Source organism: Bos mutus, chromosome 9 (assembly GCF_027580195.1).
Source record: "Bos mutus isolate GX-2022 chromosome 9, NWIPB_WYAK_1.1, whole genome shotgun sequence".
NCBI lineage: Eukaryota > Metazoa > Chordata > Mammalia > Artiodactyla > Bovidae > Bos > Bos mutus.
In genome coordinates, this window is record NC_091625.1 from 70,439,018 (window position 1) to 70,461,872 (window position 22,855).

Genomic DNA, 22,855 nt, shown 5'->3' on the forward strand with positions numbered 1-22,855 from the left:
GAACAGCAAATTAGGAACAGACTAGTGAACACAAGTGGAAGGCCCATGTTTGTTGGGCTATGCTTTGCAGTTCACCATGAACAGCTTGAAATTCTTAGAAAAATTGTTGCATAAACCTGGACATGCTCTGCTGGGAAAAGTACATGTCCCAAAGCTTATTCCTTGAGGAACGTTGGTCCAAGACAACATGGTCAAGTGGTCAATGAGTTTGGGAAATGTTTCACCCTACATAACTTGAACTTTCCAATACGCAGTCATATATTCAAGACTGAGAAGTGCAACAGTAAGCCTTTTAAAATTTGTAGCAATTTTCCATAGCTCTTCATATTTTCCATGGAACACTCCTCTGGCCCAAGGGATAAGGGATGCTGCCATGAGTCTATTCAATTGACCACTTTCTGCTTATAAAATACCACCTTACTATACTGGATTTGAATACAACAGATAACCTATCCTAATTTTCAAAGAGTCAGTGCTTCAAAATTATATATATATTATATATATATATATATTCATGAGGATTCCTATGAGAGGAATACCTGCTTTATTCTTAGCAACATCGACTGGAAAAATAGATTTCCTCTGGCTCCAAAAATTTGAGTTTTCAAAAGTTGTGTATCCTTTTCTAGCCAGTATGTTCAGCTTCCTTACCGAGAACAATGAAAACAAATAAAATATTACACAATTTCCAAAGGAAATCATTTTTCTTTGACATCTCAGATTCAGAAATTCTGAACTAAAAATAAACATGAAATTTCAAATACGGAGTGTTTGGGATGGTCATATTATATAAATATTTGGATGGAAAACCATAGAATCTGATATAGCACTTATGAAAAAGAATTAAACTTAACAGTAAAATACTCCTCATAAGTATTACAAACATTCCATTAAGTGGACAAATTCAAAGAATCAAGAAGGAAAAACTCCAAAAGACAATATTTATTTAAAAAACAATATAGTCTGTGTTGGGACTTCCCAGATGGCTCAGTGGTAAAGATCCCACCTGCAATGCAGGAGACATGGGTTTGATCCCTGCACAGGGAAGATCCCCTGGAGGAAATAGCAGCCCACTCCAGTATTCTTGCCTGAAAAATCCCATGGACAAAGACGCCTGACAGGCTAAGTCCATAGGGTGCAAAGAGTCACACATACTCAACAACTAAATACACACGCATGCATAGTTTGTGTTTAAGACATTGTTTGCTGGGGAGAAACGGCTTAAAAATGAAATGGAAAAATACAACACTCTTAATTGATGTGACTGGCAAATCGGGCAGTATTGAACCACTTGCTTCTCTCAAGGAGTATACGAGATATCACACAAAAATTTAATTTCATTTAGTTTATTAATATGATCAAACGAACTTAGCTTAAGACAATGAGCAAAAGACACAAGACAAGATTTGGCTGATCTATACCAAAAGAACAAAAAAAGGTGACAGGACTGGTGACAGTTTTATTCTGGAAAGTTAGTTCATTAACTAATATAAAAATATATCTACAATAGCAACTGTGACTCAAATCGAGCCAGTATGCAACACGTGTGATACCCAACATGGTCAGAGAGGACCCCACATCCTCCTCAGCTGGTTCACAGCCTCTGGCCTTTGTCCTGGACCTTCACAAAAGACCCCTCACAGCACTGAGTTTGCAGCCAGCTACGTTTCCTCCTCAGCCTACAATCAGTGATGTACCATGGCTGTGTTTTCTATAGCCTCTTTCTTTTTGGATAGTGACAGAGCTCAAAGGAAAAACTCACCTGGCCAGTGCTGAGCAAGGAAGGGGGAAAAAAAGATGGGTTCAGGGTAGTTTGGGACTCAGGCTCAAGTGAATGAGCAGACTAGAATGGGCACCATCAGAAAGTGTTGAGGTCAGGGGCCCATGGATAATTCACAGAAAAGGACAGAACCGGATATTACAAGAAAGTAGGAGGAACCACTGTTCCATTGCGGAAATCACACCAAAGAGCAGTGAAGAGGAAGAACACTGGAATGGAGAGTACCTCCATTTACACCTTTAAGATAAAAACATTTAAAAAGAGGAATATAGAAATCAAATCAAAAATTTTAAAAAGTAAAATAGCAACAAGTATTTCAATAAAATGAAATACAGGAGATAAAGATGTCTTTTACTTCTACTTGACTTTGTCCAATTTTTCAAAGAGGTTACGTAAGGTCAATTTTGCTTTACTGAACGATTCATACATGTTACCAGATATTTCTGAGGAAAAGATGAGAACCTGATGGACATCTCTCAGGAAGCCTGGGAAGGAAGAGGGGACAGGAGGAAGGGAACCTGTGAAAGGAAGTCTCCAAGGTCTTCACCCTCATCCTTCACACCCCATAAATGTCCTTAACCAGCACGTGAAATGTCAGGCTCAGATCACGGAAAACCATGGTCTCTGAGCAGGACAGAGTTACGGCCACAAGCTCCTGGTGCTGAGTGAGCTGCCCAGGACCACGAAGCTCAGGAGCAGCTCGAGACAGACATTTCCACGCAGGGAAGTGGAAGAAGCTCCGCACACCAAGGGCTCTGCTTGATATGGTCTTTCTATATCTGGAGGTAATGCTGTCATGCCTTGAATCTGAAAAGCAAAGAGCAGAAACAAAGCCACTGAGTGTGTGATTGAAGAGCAGGACTGCGGCCAAGCTTGCTCAGCCCCTGCACTTCTGCAGGGGTTAAAAGGGTGGGAGAGGGGGAACGGATGCTGAAGTTGTCCATCAGGCAGTCAGAATCCTAGGGATTCCCAGGAACGTGGAGAAAGGGTCAGACACACCTTTGAGAAAGAAGAGATAAAACATGCTCTGTTGGATTTCATTTTGAAGCTTTCATCCCACCTTATTCCTTTTTCATCCCAACTTTAGTTTTACAATAAGGAAGTGGGATCAGGAGTTTTGGGGCATCTACGTAATCACTGAAAAATTCTCAGACTTATCAAAAGACAACTGAATTTGTGGATATCTGTCTGTTCCTTCCTTTCATGTTATCTGTTGTGGATTCAGGTAAGATGCAGTATCTGTTTTCCCTGAAGATTAAAACAAAGTGGGACTTACCGACCACTCTGCATTGTCTGTCTTGGAACATCTCACGTTGACCGGCAGGCTAAGGACAAGCTTATTGAAGGCAAGACCTTCCTTTTTAGTCCATTTAAACTTGTTCATTGCATCCATGAAAGAAAGGTTTCGATACTGCTTAGGGCTTTTGATAATGAAAGGCCAGGTCCTGAACATAAAATAAATAACCAGAATGAGTTATATTCAGAACAAAAGCATTTTGTGTTTCCATTACTTTTCAATACCATAAGTCCCCTACATGTGAGCTTTTAAAGATGCAAAAAGATGCAAACAGACCCCTGTATGCCAGCTGTTGCACTGTACTCCTGCACTTTTCAAGGTATGGTACTGTAAGATTAAAAATGTTTCTTTACTTTCTATGTTTGTTTTTTATCTGCATATTATTTGTGTGAAAAGTATTATAAACCTATAACAGTACAGTACTATATAGACAATTATGTTAGCTGGGTACCTAGGCTAACTTTGCTGGACTTAACAAATTGGACTTATGAATACACTCTCAGAAGGAAATGCATTTGTATGTAGGGGACTTGCTGCTGCTAAGTCACTTCAGTCGTGTCTGACTCTGTGCGACCCCATAGACATCAGCCCACCAGGCTCCCCCGTCCCATTGATTCTCCAGGCAAGAACACTGGAGTGGGTTGCCATTTCCTTCTTCAATGCATGAAAGTGAAAAGTGAAAGTGAAGTGGCTCAGTCGTGTCCGACTCTTAGCAACCCCATGGACTGCAGCCTACCAGGCTCCTCCGTCTATGGGATTTTCCAGGCAAGAGTACTGGAGTGGGGGTACTGTATTCTAAAACAGACTTCATACTAGTTCATTTTTATACACACATAGATAACCTAATTGAAAGTACTAATGAACTCTTAAGCAGTTACTAGAAGAAATACATACAAAATAAGAAATCATTTTTTTTCTGCCTTTTTTTTTTTTCGTTTCATACATGACATTTCACATGTTTCAATGCCATTCTCCCAAATCTTCCCACCCTCTCCCTCTCCCACAGAGTCCATAAGCCTGTTCTATACATCAGTGAGTGTTACTTTTAGACCAATAGTTTTGACTTAGAAAGCTTCCCTGGAGTCCCACAATTCCTCACATAACTGTTTTTGCTTTGGTTAACAATATAACTGATAGGAATTCAGTTCTGAAGACTACCATGCTAATGGTGTAATGAAGAAATCTGCAGAATATCAAAAGATATTGAACAACAATGGAAATTTCAAGTCCACACTGTTGAAAAGCCTGACCACTGCTGGTTGCCCTGTTTTTGCTTGCCTAAGTAGCAACATGTTTTTAAAAAAATTGAACCAGTGTTTTTAAAATTTCACTGAGGAAAAAATATTTTAAAGATGATACACTCTGCTTCTACTTGCTGCTGAAGAAAAATATATGTTAAATGTCCAAGAAATATAAGTTTTATATTATTGATTCTTGAAAAAAGGAAAAGTGTTTAAGTGTAGTTCAAAAATTTGCATGGTCTGTTCTATGGACCATCCAGGAGATTATCACAGGTAACTGGTAGGTGTTCGGCTCCCTTAATACCCCAAGAGGAAGTTCCAGCGATTTTCAATAGTTAGCAACGAATTAACCTCCAGCTGAGGAATCTACATTTTTAATATTTGATCTTCATAATTTCTTCATTTAATTATGTCATATCAGCTCTCTCTCTTACACACATAACCTAATCAGGCACATTTAATATTATCTTTTTAATTAAATTAAACATTCTTTATTAATCTTTTAGAGTTATGAAGATAAATTTTTTGTTTAAAATGAAAACATTTCCTCTGTACTTTAATGTGAGATAATGAATAATACAATAGGTTATATACAAGGATCTTTATATTCTTTATTCTTAACCTTTTTTCTTTAATCAAAGTCAATATATCTTTGTTGAGTTTTAAATGCAGTGTTTTGCAGAGACCTTAAAGTTCCATAAAGAATGAGCAAATGCCATCACACTGCAGCAAACAGATCTAGCAATGACCTAAAATTGATAACAGTGTAAATTAAATACTCTGTGGAGACTTATAGAGGTACAATCCAGAATTAGTACAAAATAAAATTTGTACATGTAAAAACTTGTTTAAAGTAAAAATTTAACTTGAAAGGGGCCCATTATATTTACATACCATGTTATTTAAAATATACTAAAAGCTAGGTCCTAGTGGTAAAGAACTCGCCTGCCAATGCAGGAGATGTGAGTTCCATCCCTGGACGGGGAAGATCCCCTGGAGAAGGAAATGACAACCCACTCCAGCATTCTTGCCTGGGAAATTCCATGGACAGAGGAGCCTGGTGGGCTACAGTTCATGGGGTCACAAAGAGACACAACTGAAGCAACTACAGCCTCCCATAAAGTAAATTTAAATCAAACATTAAAAAGCAAATTTACTTTTCAAGGAAATAAGGTATTTGTTTTGAAAAAAGGAAAAATCTACTTTATAACCAGGAAAATGCTGGGGGTGCGCGGGAGAGCATCAGCCTGTAATCTCCTAAACCACCACAAGGGGGCACTGGATCTCTGCTAACTCCCTAAGTTTTCTGCAGTTTGCTAGTAAGAGTGAACGCGTGTGTGCTGAGTCACTTCAGTCGTGTCTTCTCTTTGTGGCCCCATGGACTGTAGCCCACCAGGCTCCTTTGTCCATGGGATTCTCCAGGCAAGAATACTGGAGTGGGTTGCCATGCCCTCCTCCAGGGGATCTTCCTGACTTAGAGATCGAACCCAGTCTCTAATGTCTCCTGGGTTGGCTGGTGGGGTTTTTTGTTTGTTTGTTTTTTTTACCACTAATGTATTGTATATTACATAGATGAAATCTTAAAAAAGTTTTACCGCTAGAACAAATTAGCATCCGTTTGAGATTTCACAGTATCAAGTTACAGAAGAGGTGTAAACACATTTTTTTTATTATAAGTATGTAGAAAAGGATTTTTAAAAGGGCAAGCCCAATGAACCTTATGTTGGAGCCAGCAGGACAGGCTGGGTGGGGAGAGTGTCACAACCTCCCTAACCTGGCATCTTCTCCCATTTTTATTGTCTCCTTTCCCTTCCTACTAAATTTGTTCAGGCTCCTACTTTATAACGTCATACCAACAAACTTCCTAACCTTCCAGCCTGTCCTACACCACACTTGCTGATTACCACTGGAGAGAAGAGAAGGAAAATACAGAATGAGGAGTAATCCTGAAAAAGTAAATATTTATCCTAAGTATTTTTCCTTAAAAGACTACAATCTAAACCAGAAACAGATAATGTCCAAGTAGCAAGTTCTGTTCTCACTGGGACTGGGACTTAGTTATTAAAAATTTAGGAATGTTCTAGAAAGTAAAACCATTACATTTCTGCACATCTGGGCAGTGTCTAAATACCCAGATCCACATATATATTGAAGAGTACTATTTATATATCACTTTAGTTGATAAAAATAAAGGATTTAATACTGATGAGTAATTTTCCTTTATGAGCATAATTTAATTGGCTACTCGATTTAAAAATGTACAGAAATGAAATAAACTTAGACTATCCAAAATAATTTTTAAAAAATGGCAAAGTTTGGGGATTTACACATTCATTTCAAGATTTACTATAAAACTATAATAATAATTGTGTGGTATTATAGTAAAACTAAACATGTACCACAATGAATGATCAGAACTCAGAGTCTAGAAATTGTCAATATATGGTGAAATAATTTGCAACAAACATTTCAGGGTAATTATATAGGAAAAAAGTAGCTTTTTTCATCAAACAGTTCTTGTACAACTTGATGTCTGTATGAAATACAATGAACCTCAGAAAATTCAACAAACAGAAAATTATTCAAAATGGATCTTCAACCTAACGCTAAAACTATAAAGCTTTTAAGGGAAAAAAAAAAAAAGAGAGAGAGAAAATCTTCACAACCTTAGGCAGGCAACAGTTTCTTACATGGGATATCAAAAACACAAAACAAACCAAAAATAATAAAATGGACTTCAGAAAAATACAGCTAAAAAATTAAAATCAAGCCACAGACCAGAAAAAAAAACTATTTACAAACATACACCTGACAAAGAATTTATATCTAAAGTATAAAGAACTCTTTAAAATTGTAAAGAACTCTTATAAATCAATAATAAAAAAGTAACTCAGTTAAATGGACAAGAATTTGAACAATTAAAAAGGAACATATATAAATGACTAATCAGCACGTGAAAAGAGGCTCAATATCATTTGTCACAGGGGAAATGGAAAATAAAACTACAGTAAGATACCACTGCATACACATTAAAATAGATGAAATTCAAAATACAGAAAATTCAGAGAACACTGGTAAGATTGCTAAGTAATGGGAAATCTTACAGATTACCAGTGAGAATGTAGAAAGGTACATTATTTGGGAGAACATTTGAGTCTCAGTGCAGTAAACACAGACTTAGTGTACAATCCAAGGACTCCACCCCTAGGTATTAAAGCAGACATTGAAAACATATGTCCATACAAAGATGAATACAATAATGTTTATAGCAGCTTGCTTCATCATTGCCACAAACTGGAAACAATCCAAATGTCTTTCAACTGGTGAACAGATAAATGGAATTTTAGGTATATACACACTGGGGAATATTACTCAGCAATAAAAAGGAATGGATTGGTGATACACATACATACACACAAATTTATACATGCATATATATGTATAGATGACTTTCAGTATAGATGAATCTCAAAAACATTCTGAGTGAAAGAAGCCAGGCACAAAAGAGTATATACCATATGATCCTATGTTCATAAAATCTAGAAAAGATCAATCTAATAGTGACATAAAGCAGATTCATGCTTTCCTGGGGCTTTGTGTGGAGGTGGGTGTCTCCAGAGGTGTGACAGAAGTCTTAGTGGTGATGAAAATGCCCTAGAGCTCATCTGTGATGTGGTTAAACAGGGGAACACATCAGAGAACTTTCTAACAGCATACTTAGCACACGTGTGTGCTCAGTTGCTCAGTCTTGTCCGACTCTTTTGCAACTCTAGGAACTGTATCCCACCAGGCTCCTCTGTCCATGGGATTTCCCAGGCAAGCATACTGGAGTGGGTTGCCATTTCCTCCTCTAGAGGATCTTTGCGACCAAGGGATTGAACCCATGTCTCCTGCATCTCTTGTGTTGGCAGGTGAGTTCTTTATCACTGAGCCACCTGGGAGTTCAGTTCAGTTCAGTCGCTCAGTCGTGTCCGACTCTTTGCAACCCCATGAATCGCAGCACGCCAGGCCTCCCTGTCCATCACCAACTCCCGGAGTTCACTCAGACTCACGTCCATCGAGTCAGCGATGCCATCCAGCCATCTCATCCTCTGTCATCCCTTTCTCCTCCTGCCCCCAATCCCTCCCAGCATCAGAATCTTTTCCAATGAGTCAACTCTTTGCATGAGGTGGCCAAAGTACTGGAGTTTCAGCTTTAGCATCATTTCTTCCAAAGAACATCCAGGACTGATCTCCTTTAGAATGGACTGGTTGGATCTCCTTGCAGTGTCCAAGGGACTCTCAAGAGTCTTCTCCAACACCACAGTTCAAAAGCATCAATTCTTCGGCGCTCAGCCTTCTTCACAGTCCAACTCTCACATCCTGGGAAGCCCATACTTAACAAAAGGGCATTTAATTGGATGTAAGCTCTATTTCAAGCAATTTGACTTAAATCAATAAATAACAAACAAGAAATAAAAATGTATCAACAAACAGACAAAAAAGATACAACCTATACTTTACCAATCAAATTGTTAAAGAAGGAAACCAGGAAATCTGACTTAATGAGGCACAACTCCTAACCCTCTCCATGCTCTCTGAGTAAATGAAGTTGGGAAGGATCAAGCACAGTTGAATCTCCCTGACAGAAGCAGAGGTTTGTGAGCTGATGGAACCCATCCCTGGGATGGATCAGATTTGGCAGACTGATATAATAAGGCCTGGGACATTGCTCTACTGAAAGGCAGTCAGCTCCAACCAGTTAGAAAACATCCTCTAATAGATTTTTAATAAAATCTGAGGAAGGAATCACCCCTGTATTGTGATATAGAGAACAGAGTCACACCTCTGCACACAGAGCCGTTTACCCTCAAAATACAAAAAAGAAAGTACATAAATATGAACAAGTGGACAAGTGAAAGTTGCTCAGTCATGTTTGACTCTTTGCGATCCTATAGCCTATACAGTCCATGGACTTCTCCAAGCCAGCATACTGGAGTGGGCAGCCTTTTCCTTCTCCAGGGGATCTTCCCAACCCAGGGATGGAACCCAGGTCTCCTGCATTGCAGGCGAACTCTTTACCAGCTGACCCACAAGGGAAGCCCACATAAAATATATCACCCCTCAAAAAAAAAAATCTATCTATCTATCTATCTATCTATCTATCTATCTCACCCAAACCTCAAACTGTGGTGTGGAGAGAAAGCAAACTACTCTCAGATTTGCTTAGAAAGTAGTCAAAACCTCACCTATGTTTACTAAAGAGAAGTTTTAAACAGAACTGGCTCAGCAAAAAGAAGGAATGGCCAAACAACCATGAAACTTAGGGTGAAAGGAAATAATATCACATTTCAACTATTTCAATATCCAGTGAAGACAAAAAGAAAGAGAGAGGGAGAGACAAACAAATCTATTCTAGAAGATTATATAAACCAAGTATACTGGAGAGAATTTCCACAAGTGTTTCATGCTATGTTTATTTAATAAGAACATGAATGTGATTAAACAAGAGCTCAAATACAGGATGATAAAACAACAGAATGAGATGAAAAAGGAGATGGACCAAAGGAAATAAATTTTAGACAAAACAAATTTAGCACCAAGTATGTTTTTTTTTAAAAAAAAAAAAAAAAGCAAGAGGGAGAAGAGCACTTCTGGAAAATAATAGGGAAACTCTTGAGAAAAATCCCAAATAGATTAGAAAAAAGTTTGTAGACATAAGAAAATTTCCTTGTAATGAAAAAAAGAAGTGAATACATATACTTCCAGAAAATATGTAAATATTTATATGTGTAAATATGTAAAACACTTTGTATTTCCAAAAATTTTGATTCATATACTCAACACTGAAATATGTTCAAGTGAACTTACAAATACAGGTAGAGGAAGAATGAGCCCATTTATCCAAAGATATCTTGGAAGGTGGTGGGCGGCGGAATATGATTCCCAATTACTGCTGCTGCTGCTGCTGCTAAATCGCTTCAGTCGTGTCCGACTCTGTGCGACCCCACCGACGGCAGCCCACCAGGCTCCCCCGTCCCTGGGATTCTCCAGGCAAGAACACTGGAGTGGGTTGCCATTTCCTTCTCCAATGCATGAAAGCAAAAAGTGAAAGTTAAGTCCCAATTACTATATCTAACCAAATGCTGCACAAATATAAATACAGAAATTTCCAAACATAAAGGACATAAAGCATGTGGAAGCCCTTCTTGATTAAGTTACTAAGGACAAAATACTGAAGAGTCAAATTAAAGCACCTAATAAAGTAGAAGTGAAGTCACTCAGTTGTGTCTGACTCTTTGCGACCCCATGGACTGTAGCCTACCAGGCTCCATCTGTGAGATTTTCCAGGCAAGAATACTGGAGTGGGTTGCCATTTCCTTCTCCAGAGGATCTTCCTGACCCAGGGATCGAATCTGGGTCTCCCACATTGCTGGCAGACGCTTTACTGTCTGAGCCACCAGGGAAGCCCTTAGAAATGCAGAAATCATATGAAGATTAGGGATTATCACAGAATCTATAAAAGCTGCAATAAATATTGTGGAAATTATGTTTCAGAATTAAAGGTGAAAATTAAAAATCTTGAGAATACGAAAATTCTAATATAAATAATAAATATTTGGAGGTACAAAAAAGGAGGTTGGGAGAAAATGTGAAAGTGTGAATGTTCTCATTTTTATGATCTAAAACTAAAATACAGTGTTTAAAAAAAATGTTAATACCTTTTATGACCTATTTTCTCAGCATCTGAGAGCTCCTTTATATAATATTATTTCTTGTCATTAAAAACAACGTTTATTTATTCAATAATTATTCAATTTTAATTTAGTCTTCTGACAAATTTAAACAAAATTAAATTTTAATATTTTTGCTTAAAGCAGTACACAAATTATAATCTTTCTAACACTGATCTGGGTTTCCCTTGTAGTTAAGCTGGTAAAGAATCCACCTGCAATTCAGGAGATGTGGGTTCAATCCCTGGGTTGGGAAGATCCACTGGAGAAAGGAACAGCTACCCACTCCAGTATTCTGGCCTGGAGAATTCCTTGGGGCTGCAAAGAGTTGGACACGACTGCGAGACTTTTCACAACCCTGATCTGTTCATCTTTGCGTCAATACCTATACAGAAAGATGTCTCCAATTCAATTAATGTCAGTATTATTTATTTCTAACAGAATTTGAGTGATAGTTTGTTTCCTCTCTTTTAAAACCTTTTTATGCATTACCTAAATGCTCTATAATAAGCCTATGTGATTTTAACACCTTATCAACATAAAGTGATTTTTTTTTTCCTGCAGAGAATAGGAAAAACACCTCTCCTGATTTTTTTGTTTTTTAAGAAAGAGAACAAATGAAGCAGGAACTTCCCATCACATAAACCTCACTGGAACCACATGGAGAGTGTTGATGTATTGTCCAGCAGGGAATACAAATTTATCTAAACTCATTATCTATTCTGTTATCTGATCTTTGGGAGGTTTACTTTTTCCTTAAGCCTTGCCAGATCTGTAGAAGGCAGAGGAAAACTGTACCCTCCACAACACACAAATTTTGAGACAGGATGTACATGTCTCTATTTTTCTCCCAATGTATCCTCTAATCCTAAAATTGCTACAGAATCTTTAAAATAAAATGGGGCACCTAAATAGTCCTTACATTAAAAGCAAAACTAGAAGATTCTAGGTTATATGTTATATGATATTCCTGTTCAATACTGTATCCTAAAACCAAATTAGCAATATTTTCATAATCAAAACAAAAAAAAAGCACCCAAAACCTTTTCTCTATCTTTTTCCCAGTACCTTGTTGCTTTGGCCTTTAATAATATTTATGTCAGTGTGATGAAAGTGAAAGAGGAGAGTGGAAAAGTTGGCTTAAAGCTTAACATTCAGAAAACTAAGATCATGGCATCTGGTCCCATCACTTCATGGGAAATAGATGGGGAAACAGTGGAAACAGTGTCAGACTTTATTTTGGGGGGCTCCAAAATCACTGCAGATGGTGATTGCAGCCATGAAATTAAAAGACGCTTACTCCTTGAAAGGAAAGTTATGACCAACCTAGACAGCAAATTCAAAAGCAGAGACATTACTTTGCCAAAAAAGGTCCAGTCTAGTCAAGGCTATGGTTTTTCCAGTGGTCATGTATGGATGTGAGAGTTGGACTGTGAAGAAAGCTGAGTGCCAAAGAATTGATGCTTTTGAACTGTGGTGTTGGAGATGACTGTTGAGAGTCCCTTGGAATGCAAGGAGATCCAACCAGTCCATCCTAAAGGAGTTTAGTCCTGGGTGTTCATTGGAAAGCCTGATGCTAAAGCTGAAACGCCAATACTTTGGCCACTTGATGCAAAGCGTTCATTGGAAAAGACCCTGATGCTGGGAGGGGTCAGGGGCAGGAGGAGAAGGGGATGAGAGAGGATGAGATGGCTGGATGGCATCACCAACTCGATGGACATAAGTCTGGGTAAACTCCGGGAGTTGGTGATGGACAGGGAGGCCTGGCGTGCTGCAATTCATGGGGTCGCAAACAGTCAGACATGACTGAGCTACTGAACTGAACTGACTGAACTGAACTGATGATGAACTAAACTTAAAAGTCTGATTTAAAGTCCAAACATGTACATACAACAGAGGTTCTTTTTCATTCATATTTTTGTAGAATAAATATATTTAAACATGTAGTTAAACTTTTTATGTGGGCAATGACATCTCAAAACTAGTATTGTTCTGTGAAGCAATTCTCCCTGTCTAAGTGATGAAAATCCCAACTTCAGTATTTCCTGGAGGAGATCAAACTAGTGGACACTGACAAAGCTTGTTGGGACACAGGAGATAAGCATTTTGAGGCTTCATACAAGTTGAGCAGAAAAGAAAGTAACTGGATCATAGCACGCAGTTTGTTCATCTTGTAAATACACAGCTTTGAATGTTCACCTAACATTCTCTCCAACGTTCTCTTGATTAGGGAGTGTCTAGTCAATACATTAAAAATATTCTGAAGGGAAAAAAACAAAGCTATTTAAGTCTTGCTGTGCTGTGCTCAGTCATGTCCAACTCTTGGCGACCCCATGGACTGCAGCCTGCCAAGCTCCTCTGTCCATGGGATTCTCCAAGCAAGAATACTGAAGTCGGTTGCCATGCCCTCCTCCAGGGGATTTTCCCAACCCAGGTCTCCCACATTGCAGCTGGACTCCTGAACAGTCTGAGCCATCGGGGAAGCCCGTTTAAGTCTTAGTAAGAAGCATTATGGGCTTCCCTGGTGGCTCAGATGGTAAAGAATGCCTGCAATGCAGGAGACCTGGGTTTGATCCCTGGGTCCCGAAGATACCTTGGAGAAGTAAATGGCTACCCACTCCAGTATTATTGCCTGGAAAATCCAATGGACAAATGAGCTTGGTGGCCTACAGTCCATAGGGTACCAAAGAGTCAGATGTGACTGAAGTGACTAAACATCCATGCAAGAAACACGCAATCTTGATATTTTAAAAAGAAGACTACTTTCTAGTGCTTCTAGAGTGACATTTTATGTGTCATTTTATTGACATTTTATTTGTTCGCAATGTAGTCACTGTGAACAAAAAGGCACATATATAGCAACGACAATACAAAGCCCACCTTCCCCATTGATTATGTAATCTATGAAGCTGAACAGATTCTTAATCTTTAGTTTCCATTTTTCCTTCTCTGAACTGGGACTGCAAATACTGTTCTACCTAATAAAACTGTGTGAAAACAAATTAACTGAAATTACGTATGTGAAAACACTTCAGAAGCTACAACCTAATTTATATCAGCATTTTGTTATTTGTATTTTAGCAGATACAGACCTCTGATATGGTGGTCATTGGGCTGACTGAATAGGAACTCGGTAGAACGTATCTATGAATAGTGGGTTTAATTTAAAAAGAAGAGTGTTTGCAGTTTCTAATTTATAATCCCTATAAAATTTTGGAACAAAAAGTAGGCCATAATTATATTCTCCTTCAGATCTATGTTTTTACCACGTCCTCATTAAGTGTTTATTTAATCTTTCCTTAAATACACCCCCTCAAAAACCTATGTGTCACTTTTGCCTAATTACATCAGTCCTTTTGTAATTGACTGATTTAGAAAAATCCTAATCATTAGAAAATTCTTCCTTGTATAAAAATAAAATCTACACTTCAAACTTTCTACCAGCCATCCTAATTCTTCTTTGTGGTACTGCTTAATAATGGATAAAATCCTTTTTTTCTATATCAAACTTAATATTAATAATAATAGTAATTCTCAATTTCTTTTTCAAACATGTTTCCCTGTACCATTAGGACATCATTATTTTTCCTTTACTCTTCTCTTTCCCTCACCATCTCCCAGAGATGCAGTTAATCAACAAGTCCAGTGAGGGCTACCTTCAAAAGGTAATCTGATTGGAACCATTTCTCACCAATTTTACTGGCACCATCCTGGTCTAAGTCATTCTCACCTTTCAACTGGACAATCACAAATCTCCTGGTTGATTATATTATTTCTTTTTTTTTTTTTTTCATCTACACCTCGCGCGGGCAGCGGGCTCTTCGGCATCTGAGCGACTGTGCTGACCCTCTCCTGGCCGCGGGTATAGCCACGGCCACCACCGCCGCCGCCATCCTCAGGCGTCAGCCTGATTATATTATTTCTAATCTTGCCCTCCTAGAGTCTTTTCTCAACATAGTGGCTAAATTAACATTTTGAATATCTATTTCCTATAATAGGACTCTTAAGAGTCCCTTGCACTGAAAGGAGATCAAACCAGTCGATCCAAAAGGAAATCAGTCCTGAATATTCATTGGAAGGACTGATACTGAAGCTGAAGCTCCAATACTTTGGCCACTTGAAGCAAAGAACTGACTCATTGGAAAAGACCCTGATGCTGGGAGAGATTGAAGGCAGGAGGAGAAGGGGATGACAGAGGATGAGATGGTTGGATGGTATCACTGACTTGATGGACATGAGTTTGAGCAAGCTCCAGGAGTTGGTGATGAACAGGAAAGCCTGGCATGCTGCTGTGCATGGGGTCGCAAAGAGCTGGACATGACTGAGCAACTGAACTGATCCTATAAGAAGGCTTCCCAGGTGGTACAAAGGTAAAGAATCTGCCTGCCAATGTAGGAGACAAAAGAGATTCAGATTCAGTCCCTGGGTTGGGGAGATTCCCTGGAGTAGGAAATGGCAACCCACTCCAGTACTCTTGTCTGGAAAATTCCATGGATAGAAAAGCCTGGTGGGCTACAGTCCATGAGGTTGCAGAGTTGGACACGACCAAACAACTAGCATACATGCACCGTATCCTGTAAGAGCTTCTCTTTGCATTTAAAACCCAGAGTCCTTCTGTTGCCTATAAAGTCCTACACTGTCTGGTCCCCCTCACTCTTAGACCTTCCACTTATTGCCCACCATCTCTCCCTCTGCTTCAGCCAAACTCACCTTCTTGCTGTTCTTTGAACATGCTGGCCTCATTCTCTCTGCAGAGTATACTTGCAGATCTTTCCATGACTGGCTCCTCAACACTTAGGTCTCTGTTCAAACATCACCTTCTGATAGAGACTGAATATTTGTGTCCCCGCCCCGCCCCACAAACTCATGTGTTGAAATCCTAACACCCAAGGTGATGTTATTAGGAGGTGGGTCTTTTGGAACAGTCTGTCCTCATAAATGGGATTAGTGTCCTTATAGAAGCAGCTTGAGAAAGCTCCCCTGAGCTTTCTGCCATGGGAGATCACTGTGAAAAGATGGCTGGCTGGGTCCTCAGCAGGCACTGAATCTGCCAGAACCTTGATCTTGGACTTCTCAACCTCCAGAACAATGAGAGACAAATTTCTATTGTTTATAAGCTACCCTATCTGTGGTAGTTAAAACAAAAGGGACTAAGACAGCTCCCCAGATAAGCTCTAACCACCCAGCTGAGAACAACAACACACTTCCTTCATTGTCTCAATTATTTTCATAACATCTTTCAATATCTGAAATCTTATATGTATATTTGCTTATTACTTCTTACCCTCTCTAATATACAATCTCAAGGGAGCAAGAATAATATTTATCTTGTTTATTATTTTGCCATAAGTCATTCCTATCATATACAACTGTGAAGAAAGAATTAACACAGCAAGCCTGAGACTGACATCCTAGGAACACCTGCTTGGAAGGCTGACATCAGGGAACTTAAATAGCAAACAATTTTCTCTACTAACATAGAACTTTCTCTAAATGATAAGCATAATTTACCATACCTAGACTGTCTGTATAAATGATGCTGCTTATGTTGAATACTTGCTTTCCTTCTGGGAGTCTGGAATTTTGGTATTTTCCAAGCAGAAAGCACCTATGTGACCAGCCCCCAATAAAAACTCTGAATTCTGAGTCTCTAATGAGCTTCTCCAATTGACAACACTTCATCTGTGTTGTCATAATTTGCTGCTGGTAGAATTAAGCACATTCTGTGAGACTCCACTGGAAGGGGTTTCTTGAAAGCTTGCCTTGGAAACTTGTACCTGGTTTCCTGTGGATTTTGCCTCATGTATTTTTTCCTTTGGTTCATTTTTTATAGTCTCACTATAATATGTGTTGAAAGTGAAAGTGAAGTCGCTCAGTTATGTCTGACTCTGTGCGACCCCATGGACCCATGAATATAATTACATGCTGAATCCTTCAGGTCTTCCTAGAAAACTAGAGAACCTATGAGTAGTCTGAAAGACCTTGGACATATCAAACAAGATGGTCACCTGGACGCCTCAGCTGAAAATAATCAAATAGAACAGCACATAAAGGAATCCCATAACATGGTGATGAATCTAAAATGAAAATAAAGCCCACCCATACCCCATCATGAAATCCATTTACTACTTACGTGACTGGCCTGTAGATCTCCTTAACACCAATGAACTGAAGTTGCTCCATGATGTCTGGGATACTTGCACATCGAGTAAGATTAATTCTTGGGTAATAAAGAAGGTATGAGAGACACATTTCATTCCTGGTGCTTAATCCTCCCTGAAAATGGAGATATTTTACTTAAAAAAGTATATGTTCCACCAACTCTAATACAGCACACAAACCACAAATGTTATACAGTTTCTTCCAATATTGAAATGTAACCCATCTTAAAGCTGAAAAATAATCACCTAAATGACAATTTGGTTTTCAAAAAGATAGTAGCACTTTTAAAATTAATTATTTCCAACTCTTTAAAAGTTATCTTTCTTAAATAACCTAATAATCTCCTCAAAGTTCTGTTTATGGTGTAAACTTCTCACTATAGTGAACGTTTCCGAGGATGTTCAGCAACATGATACCAGTCAGTCAGTGTGCTGGAATCTTTGCCTGATTGCATTGAATTTTCTATAATCTTGTTGTCATAAATATCAGCATCTGCACACCACAGGGGAAACAGATTACACACTTTGAATCTAAATGTAAATAGTGGACCAATTAAAAAAGATCAAAGATCCTCTGAAGAACAGAATCTGGAGTTGCTTACCATATATTATCTACAATGTCCAATTTTCAACCAAAAGTTATTAAACATGAAAAGAAACAGGAAACTATGACCTGTATTCAGAAGCAGAAATTTATTGTGAAGGATATAGAAGCTGGATTTAGCAAAGACTTAAAAACAGACATACACATGTTTAAATAGCTAAATAAAGATGTTCAATTAAAGATAAATAGGGGAGCACATGTATACCTGTGATGGATTCATTTTGATATTTGGCAAAACTAATACAATTATGTAAAGTTTAAAAATAAAATAAAAAAAAAAAAAAAAAAGATAAATAAGCTAAAAATGAGTGAACAAATAAGGAATAACATCAGAGAAAGGAAAACACAAAAAAAGAACCAAATAGAAAGTCTAGATTTGAAAGATACTGTAACTAAATTAAAAGTTCACAGGATGAGCTCAACAGCAACTTTAGATGGCAGAGGAAGGAAGCAATGAACTTGAAGACTGATCTCTAGAAATCTCCCAACTCAAAGAACAAAGAGAGAAAGACTAAAGTGAGTGTAAAAAAACAACCCAAGAGAGATGTAAGACAATATTAAATATTCCATATATGCAACCAAAATGGGCTTCCCCAATAGCTCAGTTGGTAAAGACTCCACCTGCAATGCAGGAGACCCTGGTTTGATTCCTGGGATGGTAAGATACGCTGGAGAAGGGATAGGCTACCCACTCCAGTATTCTTGGGCTTCCCTTGTGGCTCAGATGGTAAAGAATCCACCTGCAATGCAAAAAACCTGGGTTTGATCCTTGGGTTGGGAAGATCCCCTGGAGATGGGAAAGGCTACCCACTCCAGTATTCTGGCCTGGAGAACTCCATGGACTGTATGGTCCATGGGGTCACAAACAGTCAGACAGGACTGAGCGACTTTCACTTTCACTTCATGCAACTGAAGGCCCTGAATGAGAAGGAAGAGGAAAAAAGAGTAGGAAAAACTATTTGAAAAAAATGGTGGGAATCCTCCCAAATTTAGTGAAAAACATTAACTTACAGACCCAAGAAGCTCAACAAATGCCAAAGACAATTATGAAGCAAGTCATACCTAGACACTTTATAGTCATACTGCTGAAAGCCAAAGACAAAAAGAAAATCTTGAAAGCGGCAAGGCAAAATGATATATTGCATACAGGGAACAATAATACAATGGACAACTGACATTTTATCATAAATGATGGAAGTAACAAAAAGATATTGGAATTACATATTCAAGTGCTCCAGAAAAAAGAAATTATTCAAGAACTCTGTATCCAGCAAATCCTCTATCCTTCAAAAGTGAAGATGGAAAACATAGTAGTAGTGTTCATAAAAAGTAAAAAATGTAAAGCAAAGTCGTTTAGTCGTGTCTGACTCTTTGTGACCCCATGGACTATAATCCACCATGCTTCTCCATCCATGGGATTTTCCAGGCAAGAGTACTGGAGTGGGTTGCCATTTCCTTCTCCAAGTAGTGTTCATGCTGCTGCTGCTGCTAAGTCGCTTCAGTCGTGTCCAACTCTGTGTGACCCCATAGACGGCAGCCCATCAGGCTCCCCCGCCCCTGGGATTCTCCAGGCAAGAACACTGGAGTGGGTTGCCATTTCCTTCTCCAGTGCATGAAAATGAAAAGTGAAAGGGAAGTCGCTCGTCATGTCCGACTCTTAGCGACCCTATGGACTGCAGCCTACCAGGCTCCTCCGTCCATGGGATTTTCCAGGCAAGAGTACTGGAGTGGGGTGCCAGTAGTGTTCATAGCTATACATTAATGTAGTATAGTGGCTAATGTGCAATGATTTTACAAATTGCAAAACATCATGCCTTGCTCTTGACAAAGGGTTGGGTAAAAGGAGAAGCTGATCTACAAATGAGGCTGCAACTGACATCTCAGTAAATCTATTTAATCTACCGTTGAGCTTGGATGGTTACTCAGAGTTACATCAAACTGTAGGAAGGGAATCAAGCTTTTGTGTTCTCGCATCAACCAGTCATTGGTTGCTGGCTGCCCCACTGAAGAGAGTATGACTTTAAGTGAGTCATTCCCTGACATCAACAGCAACGTCCAGTGAAGGACACACTTGCTCTTTTTCTATTGTATGTTTGTCTTATGCTCGTCTTGTGGATCTATAGAATTTATTTTAAATGTTGGATACTAAGGCTTTATGTGTTGCAATTTTTTTTTTCAGTTTAAAACTTATCTTTTCACCTAATAGTGTTTTTAAGTGACCAAAAGTGTTAAAGTAGACAAACTCATCAATCTCCTAATTTAGTTTGTACTTTTCATATTTTGAGAAGCTCCTACCTAATCCAAAGTCATAAAGTTATATATATATAATATACATTTGTTTTTATATATATATATCTATTTCTCCTAATGGTTTTAAAATTTTATTCTTCACATTTTAATATTTAATTTACCTGGAAATTATTTTTATGTGTGAATTGTGGTAGATAAAGATGTAATTTTATTTTTGCCATCTGGCAATTGTACCAGGAATCCTTTAGTGAAAAGTCCATCCTCTCTCACTTACCTGAATGCCAATTTCTATCCTAAATCAAGTTTCCATACAGGGGGTTTGTAGGTCTGTTTCCAGAATCTCTATTCCATTCCACTTGTTCTAACTCTGGACTCAAACCACACTATTAATCACCATAGCTTGAAAGTAAGTTTTCATACCTAGTAATTTGTTTCTCATCTTATTCTTTTAGTAGAGTCTTGCCATCTTAACCCTTTGCTCTTCTATGTAGATTTTATAATTAACTTGCTCTATGTAAAAAAAGCTGCAATATTTTTAGAAAATTTTTTAAAAATAGGAGAAAACCTTTGGCTAAGGGAAGATTTCTTGGTTAGACAGCAAAACCCCAAATAATAAAAGCTTTATGAATTACATCAAATTTATAAACCAATTTATAAAGAAGGATTATCTTTGTGTTTTTTTTTTTTTTCCTGAGCCTTCTATCCATGAACACAGGCTCTCAATCTCTTAGGTGACCTTTAATGTCTTAAAAACTAATAATTTTCTTCACAGAGATCAAACACATCTAGTGTTATTTTATTTCTATAGAATTTATAGTCTTAAATTACATTTTCTTCAGATAGTTTACTGCATACTAAAATATAATTAACTTTAGGTATATCAATTTGGGGGAGGTTTTTGATGTGGAAAATGACAATATCTGTGAATAATGTGTTTTACTTCTTTGCTTCTTCCTTTCTGATCTTCATATTTCATTTTATTTCTTTTCTACTATGATAGTGAATAAAACCAGTGATAATAAATATCCTTGTTTTCTTCCTGATTTTAAAGAATACTTCTAGCCTTTCATTTAGCTTGATATTTTCTACAGATTTTTCACAGCTAATCTTTAGCTGGTTAAGGAAATTCTCTCTTATTCTTAGTTTGATAAATGTCCTTTTTTACCCCCATGACTGACAAATTTTATGAGTGCTTTTTCTGCCCTGATTGAAATAATTCATAAGTCTTTTTCCTTCAGTCTCTTAATGTATAATGGCATTAATGTATTTTCTAATTCAAACCAATTTTACATTACTTAGTTATACCCAAATCAGTCCTAACTTTCATTTTTATATAATGAGAGATTTGGTTTGTCAATACATTGTCCAAATGACTTCCAACTGGTGCGTCTTGTTGACCTTTCTTGTACTGCCCATGTCAAGTTTCAGTACTAGGATTATGCTAACTTCATAAAATGAGTTGGTAGAAAGTGTTTCCCCCTTTTTTGTGTGTTCCCTGGAAGAGACTGAGGAAGACATGAGAGATTTATTTCTTGAATGTTTGGCAGAACTCCCCAGTAAATCTGCTGGAACCAGATTTCTCTTTGGGTCAGAAGCCCTAAGGTCATGGAATTCATTTCTTTTTGAAGTTTTGATTCATCTAAGTCCAGACTCATGTGCATGGTCATTAGTAACCACAGGTCTTTTATTAATAATATTCGGTGAGCAAAAACTAAAAGATTAAGGATAGCTTTTCATGAAAGAGTCAATAAATTGCACTGCAAATATTACCATAGTATCATTAGTTAATCTGATAGAATCTTAAAACAGCTCTGATTTCACTTTTACGATGTTTCATGTTCAAGACAGTCAGGAATTTTGCTTCCAAATAGGAATGCTTTTTCTTTTTTTCTGTTCTAAAATCAAAGTTTATTTCTCCCCCTCCACAAATAAATTTTAATAATAAAATTCTTCTTACCCAAGTCATCCGGGCTCTATCTTTTGTGTTGTACCGACACTCAGTAATTAGATTATCTCCCTAAAACATAAAAGTGGAAGCTTTCAGATTGGAGTTTCATGCTGTTTTATTTATCTAACACATCTGTAGGCCAACAGTTTAATCTGCTATATGAATGCATGCATTAAGTAATTTGACTCAAGAGTAGACTTTTGATCTATTAAATTCTAGGTTTGCTAGCATAATAAGCAAGCAAACAAACAAATAAGGCTCTCTTTGTTCAGGCCAGACTCCACAATGTTCTAGCTGCATGACCTTAGGTAAGGAAATGAATCATCTGGGCACAATTTGTTCATCTAAAAAATAATGATAAAAATAGCACTTATCTCACACAGCTGTTGTGAGGAAATTAAATGACAGAACACACATTTAGTTCTAAGTACAGATTAAACACTTCTTAAGTGTTGGCCACAGATACTAATTACTGTGATTATCTTCTTATTTACATTATTTACTTTAAAGGTCCTTAATCAGGTATTTATTTTCGTAAAACAGACTTGTGAGGCAAATTACTAGTAACTTATTTTTTCCAGTACTTTTCAACCTTTTGAACAGTACTGCACATAAATAAACTAATTTTTTATGGCTCCAGGTCAGGTAAGTGGACAGGCTAGTTACAGACCAGAAGCAGCAAGCTCTGGGTAATGGCCCTCAGATTTGTCCTCGCTGCCTGGATATTCAGAGGGAGGAATCAGTATTTCAACATTTATATCCTCTCATGACATATCAGTTGAGGAACTCTGAGACAACCCAAAAAAAGCTGGTTAGAGAGCCCCAACACCAGACAACACCATAAAACGGAGTGTAGTCCTT

At 37.9% G+C, this 22,855-nt stretch overlaps 1 protein-coding gene across 1 annotated transcript in view; it reads right to left on the reverse strand.

Moving 5' to 3' along the window:
* Window positions 1-987: 987 nt before the first annotated feature.
* MOXD1 (monooxygenase DBH like 1) overlaps window positions 988-22,855 on the reverse strand; it is a 97,930-nt gene continuing 76,062 nt past the window's right edge. Inside the window, exons 9-12 of the mRNA XM_005904404.3 lie at window positions 22,004-22,063; window positions 17,165-17,307; window positions 3,057-3,225; window positions 988-2,587 (exon numbers count right to left, since the gene is read on the reverse strand). Coding sequence (XP_005904466.2) covers window positions 2,420-2,587; window positions 3,057-3,225; window positions 17,165-17,307; window positions 22,004-22,063 — 540 coding nt within the window. The 3' untranslated portion in view covers window positions 988-2,419. The remainder of the gene's footprint in view (window positions 2,588-3,056; window positions 3,226-17,164; window positions 17,308-22,003; window positions 22,064-22,855) is intronic.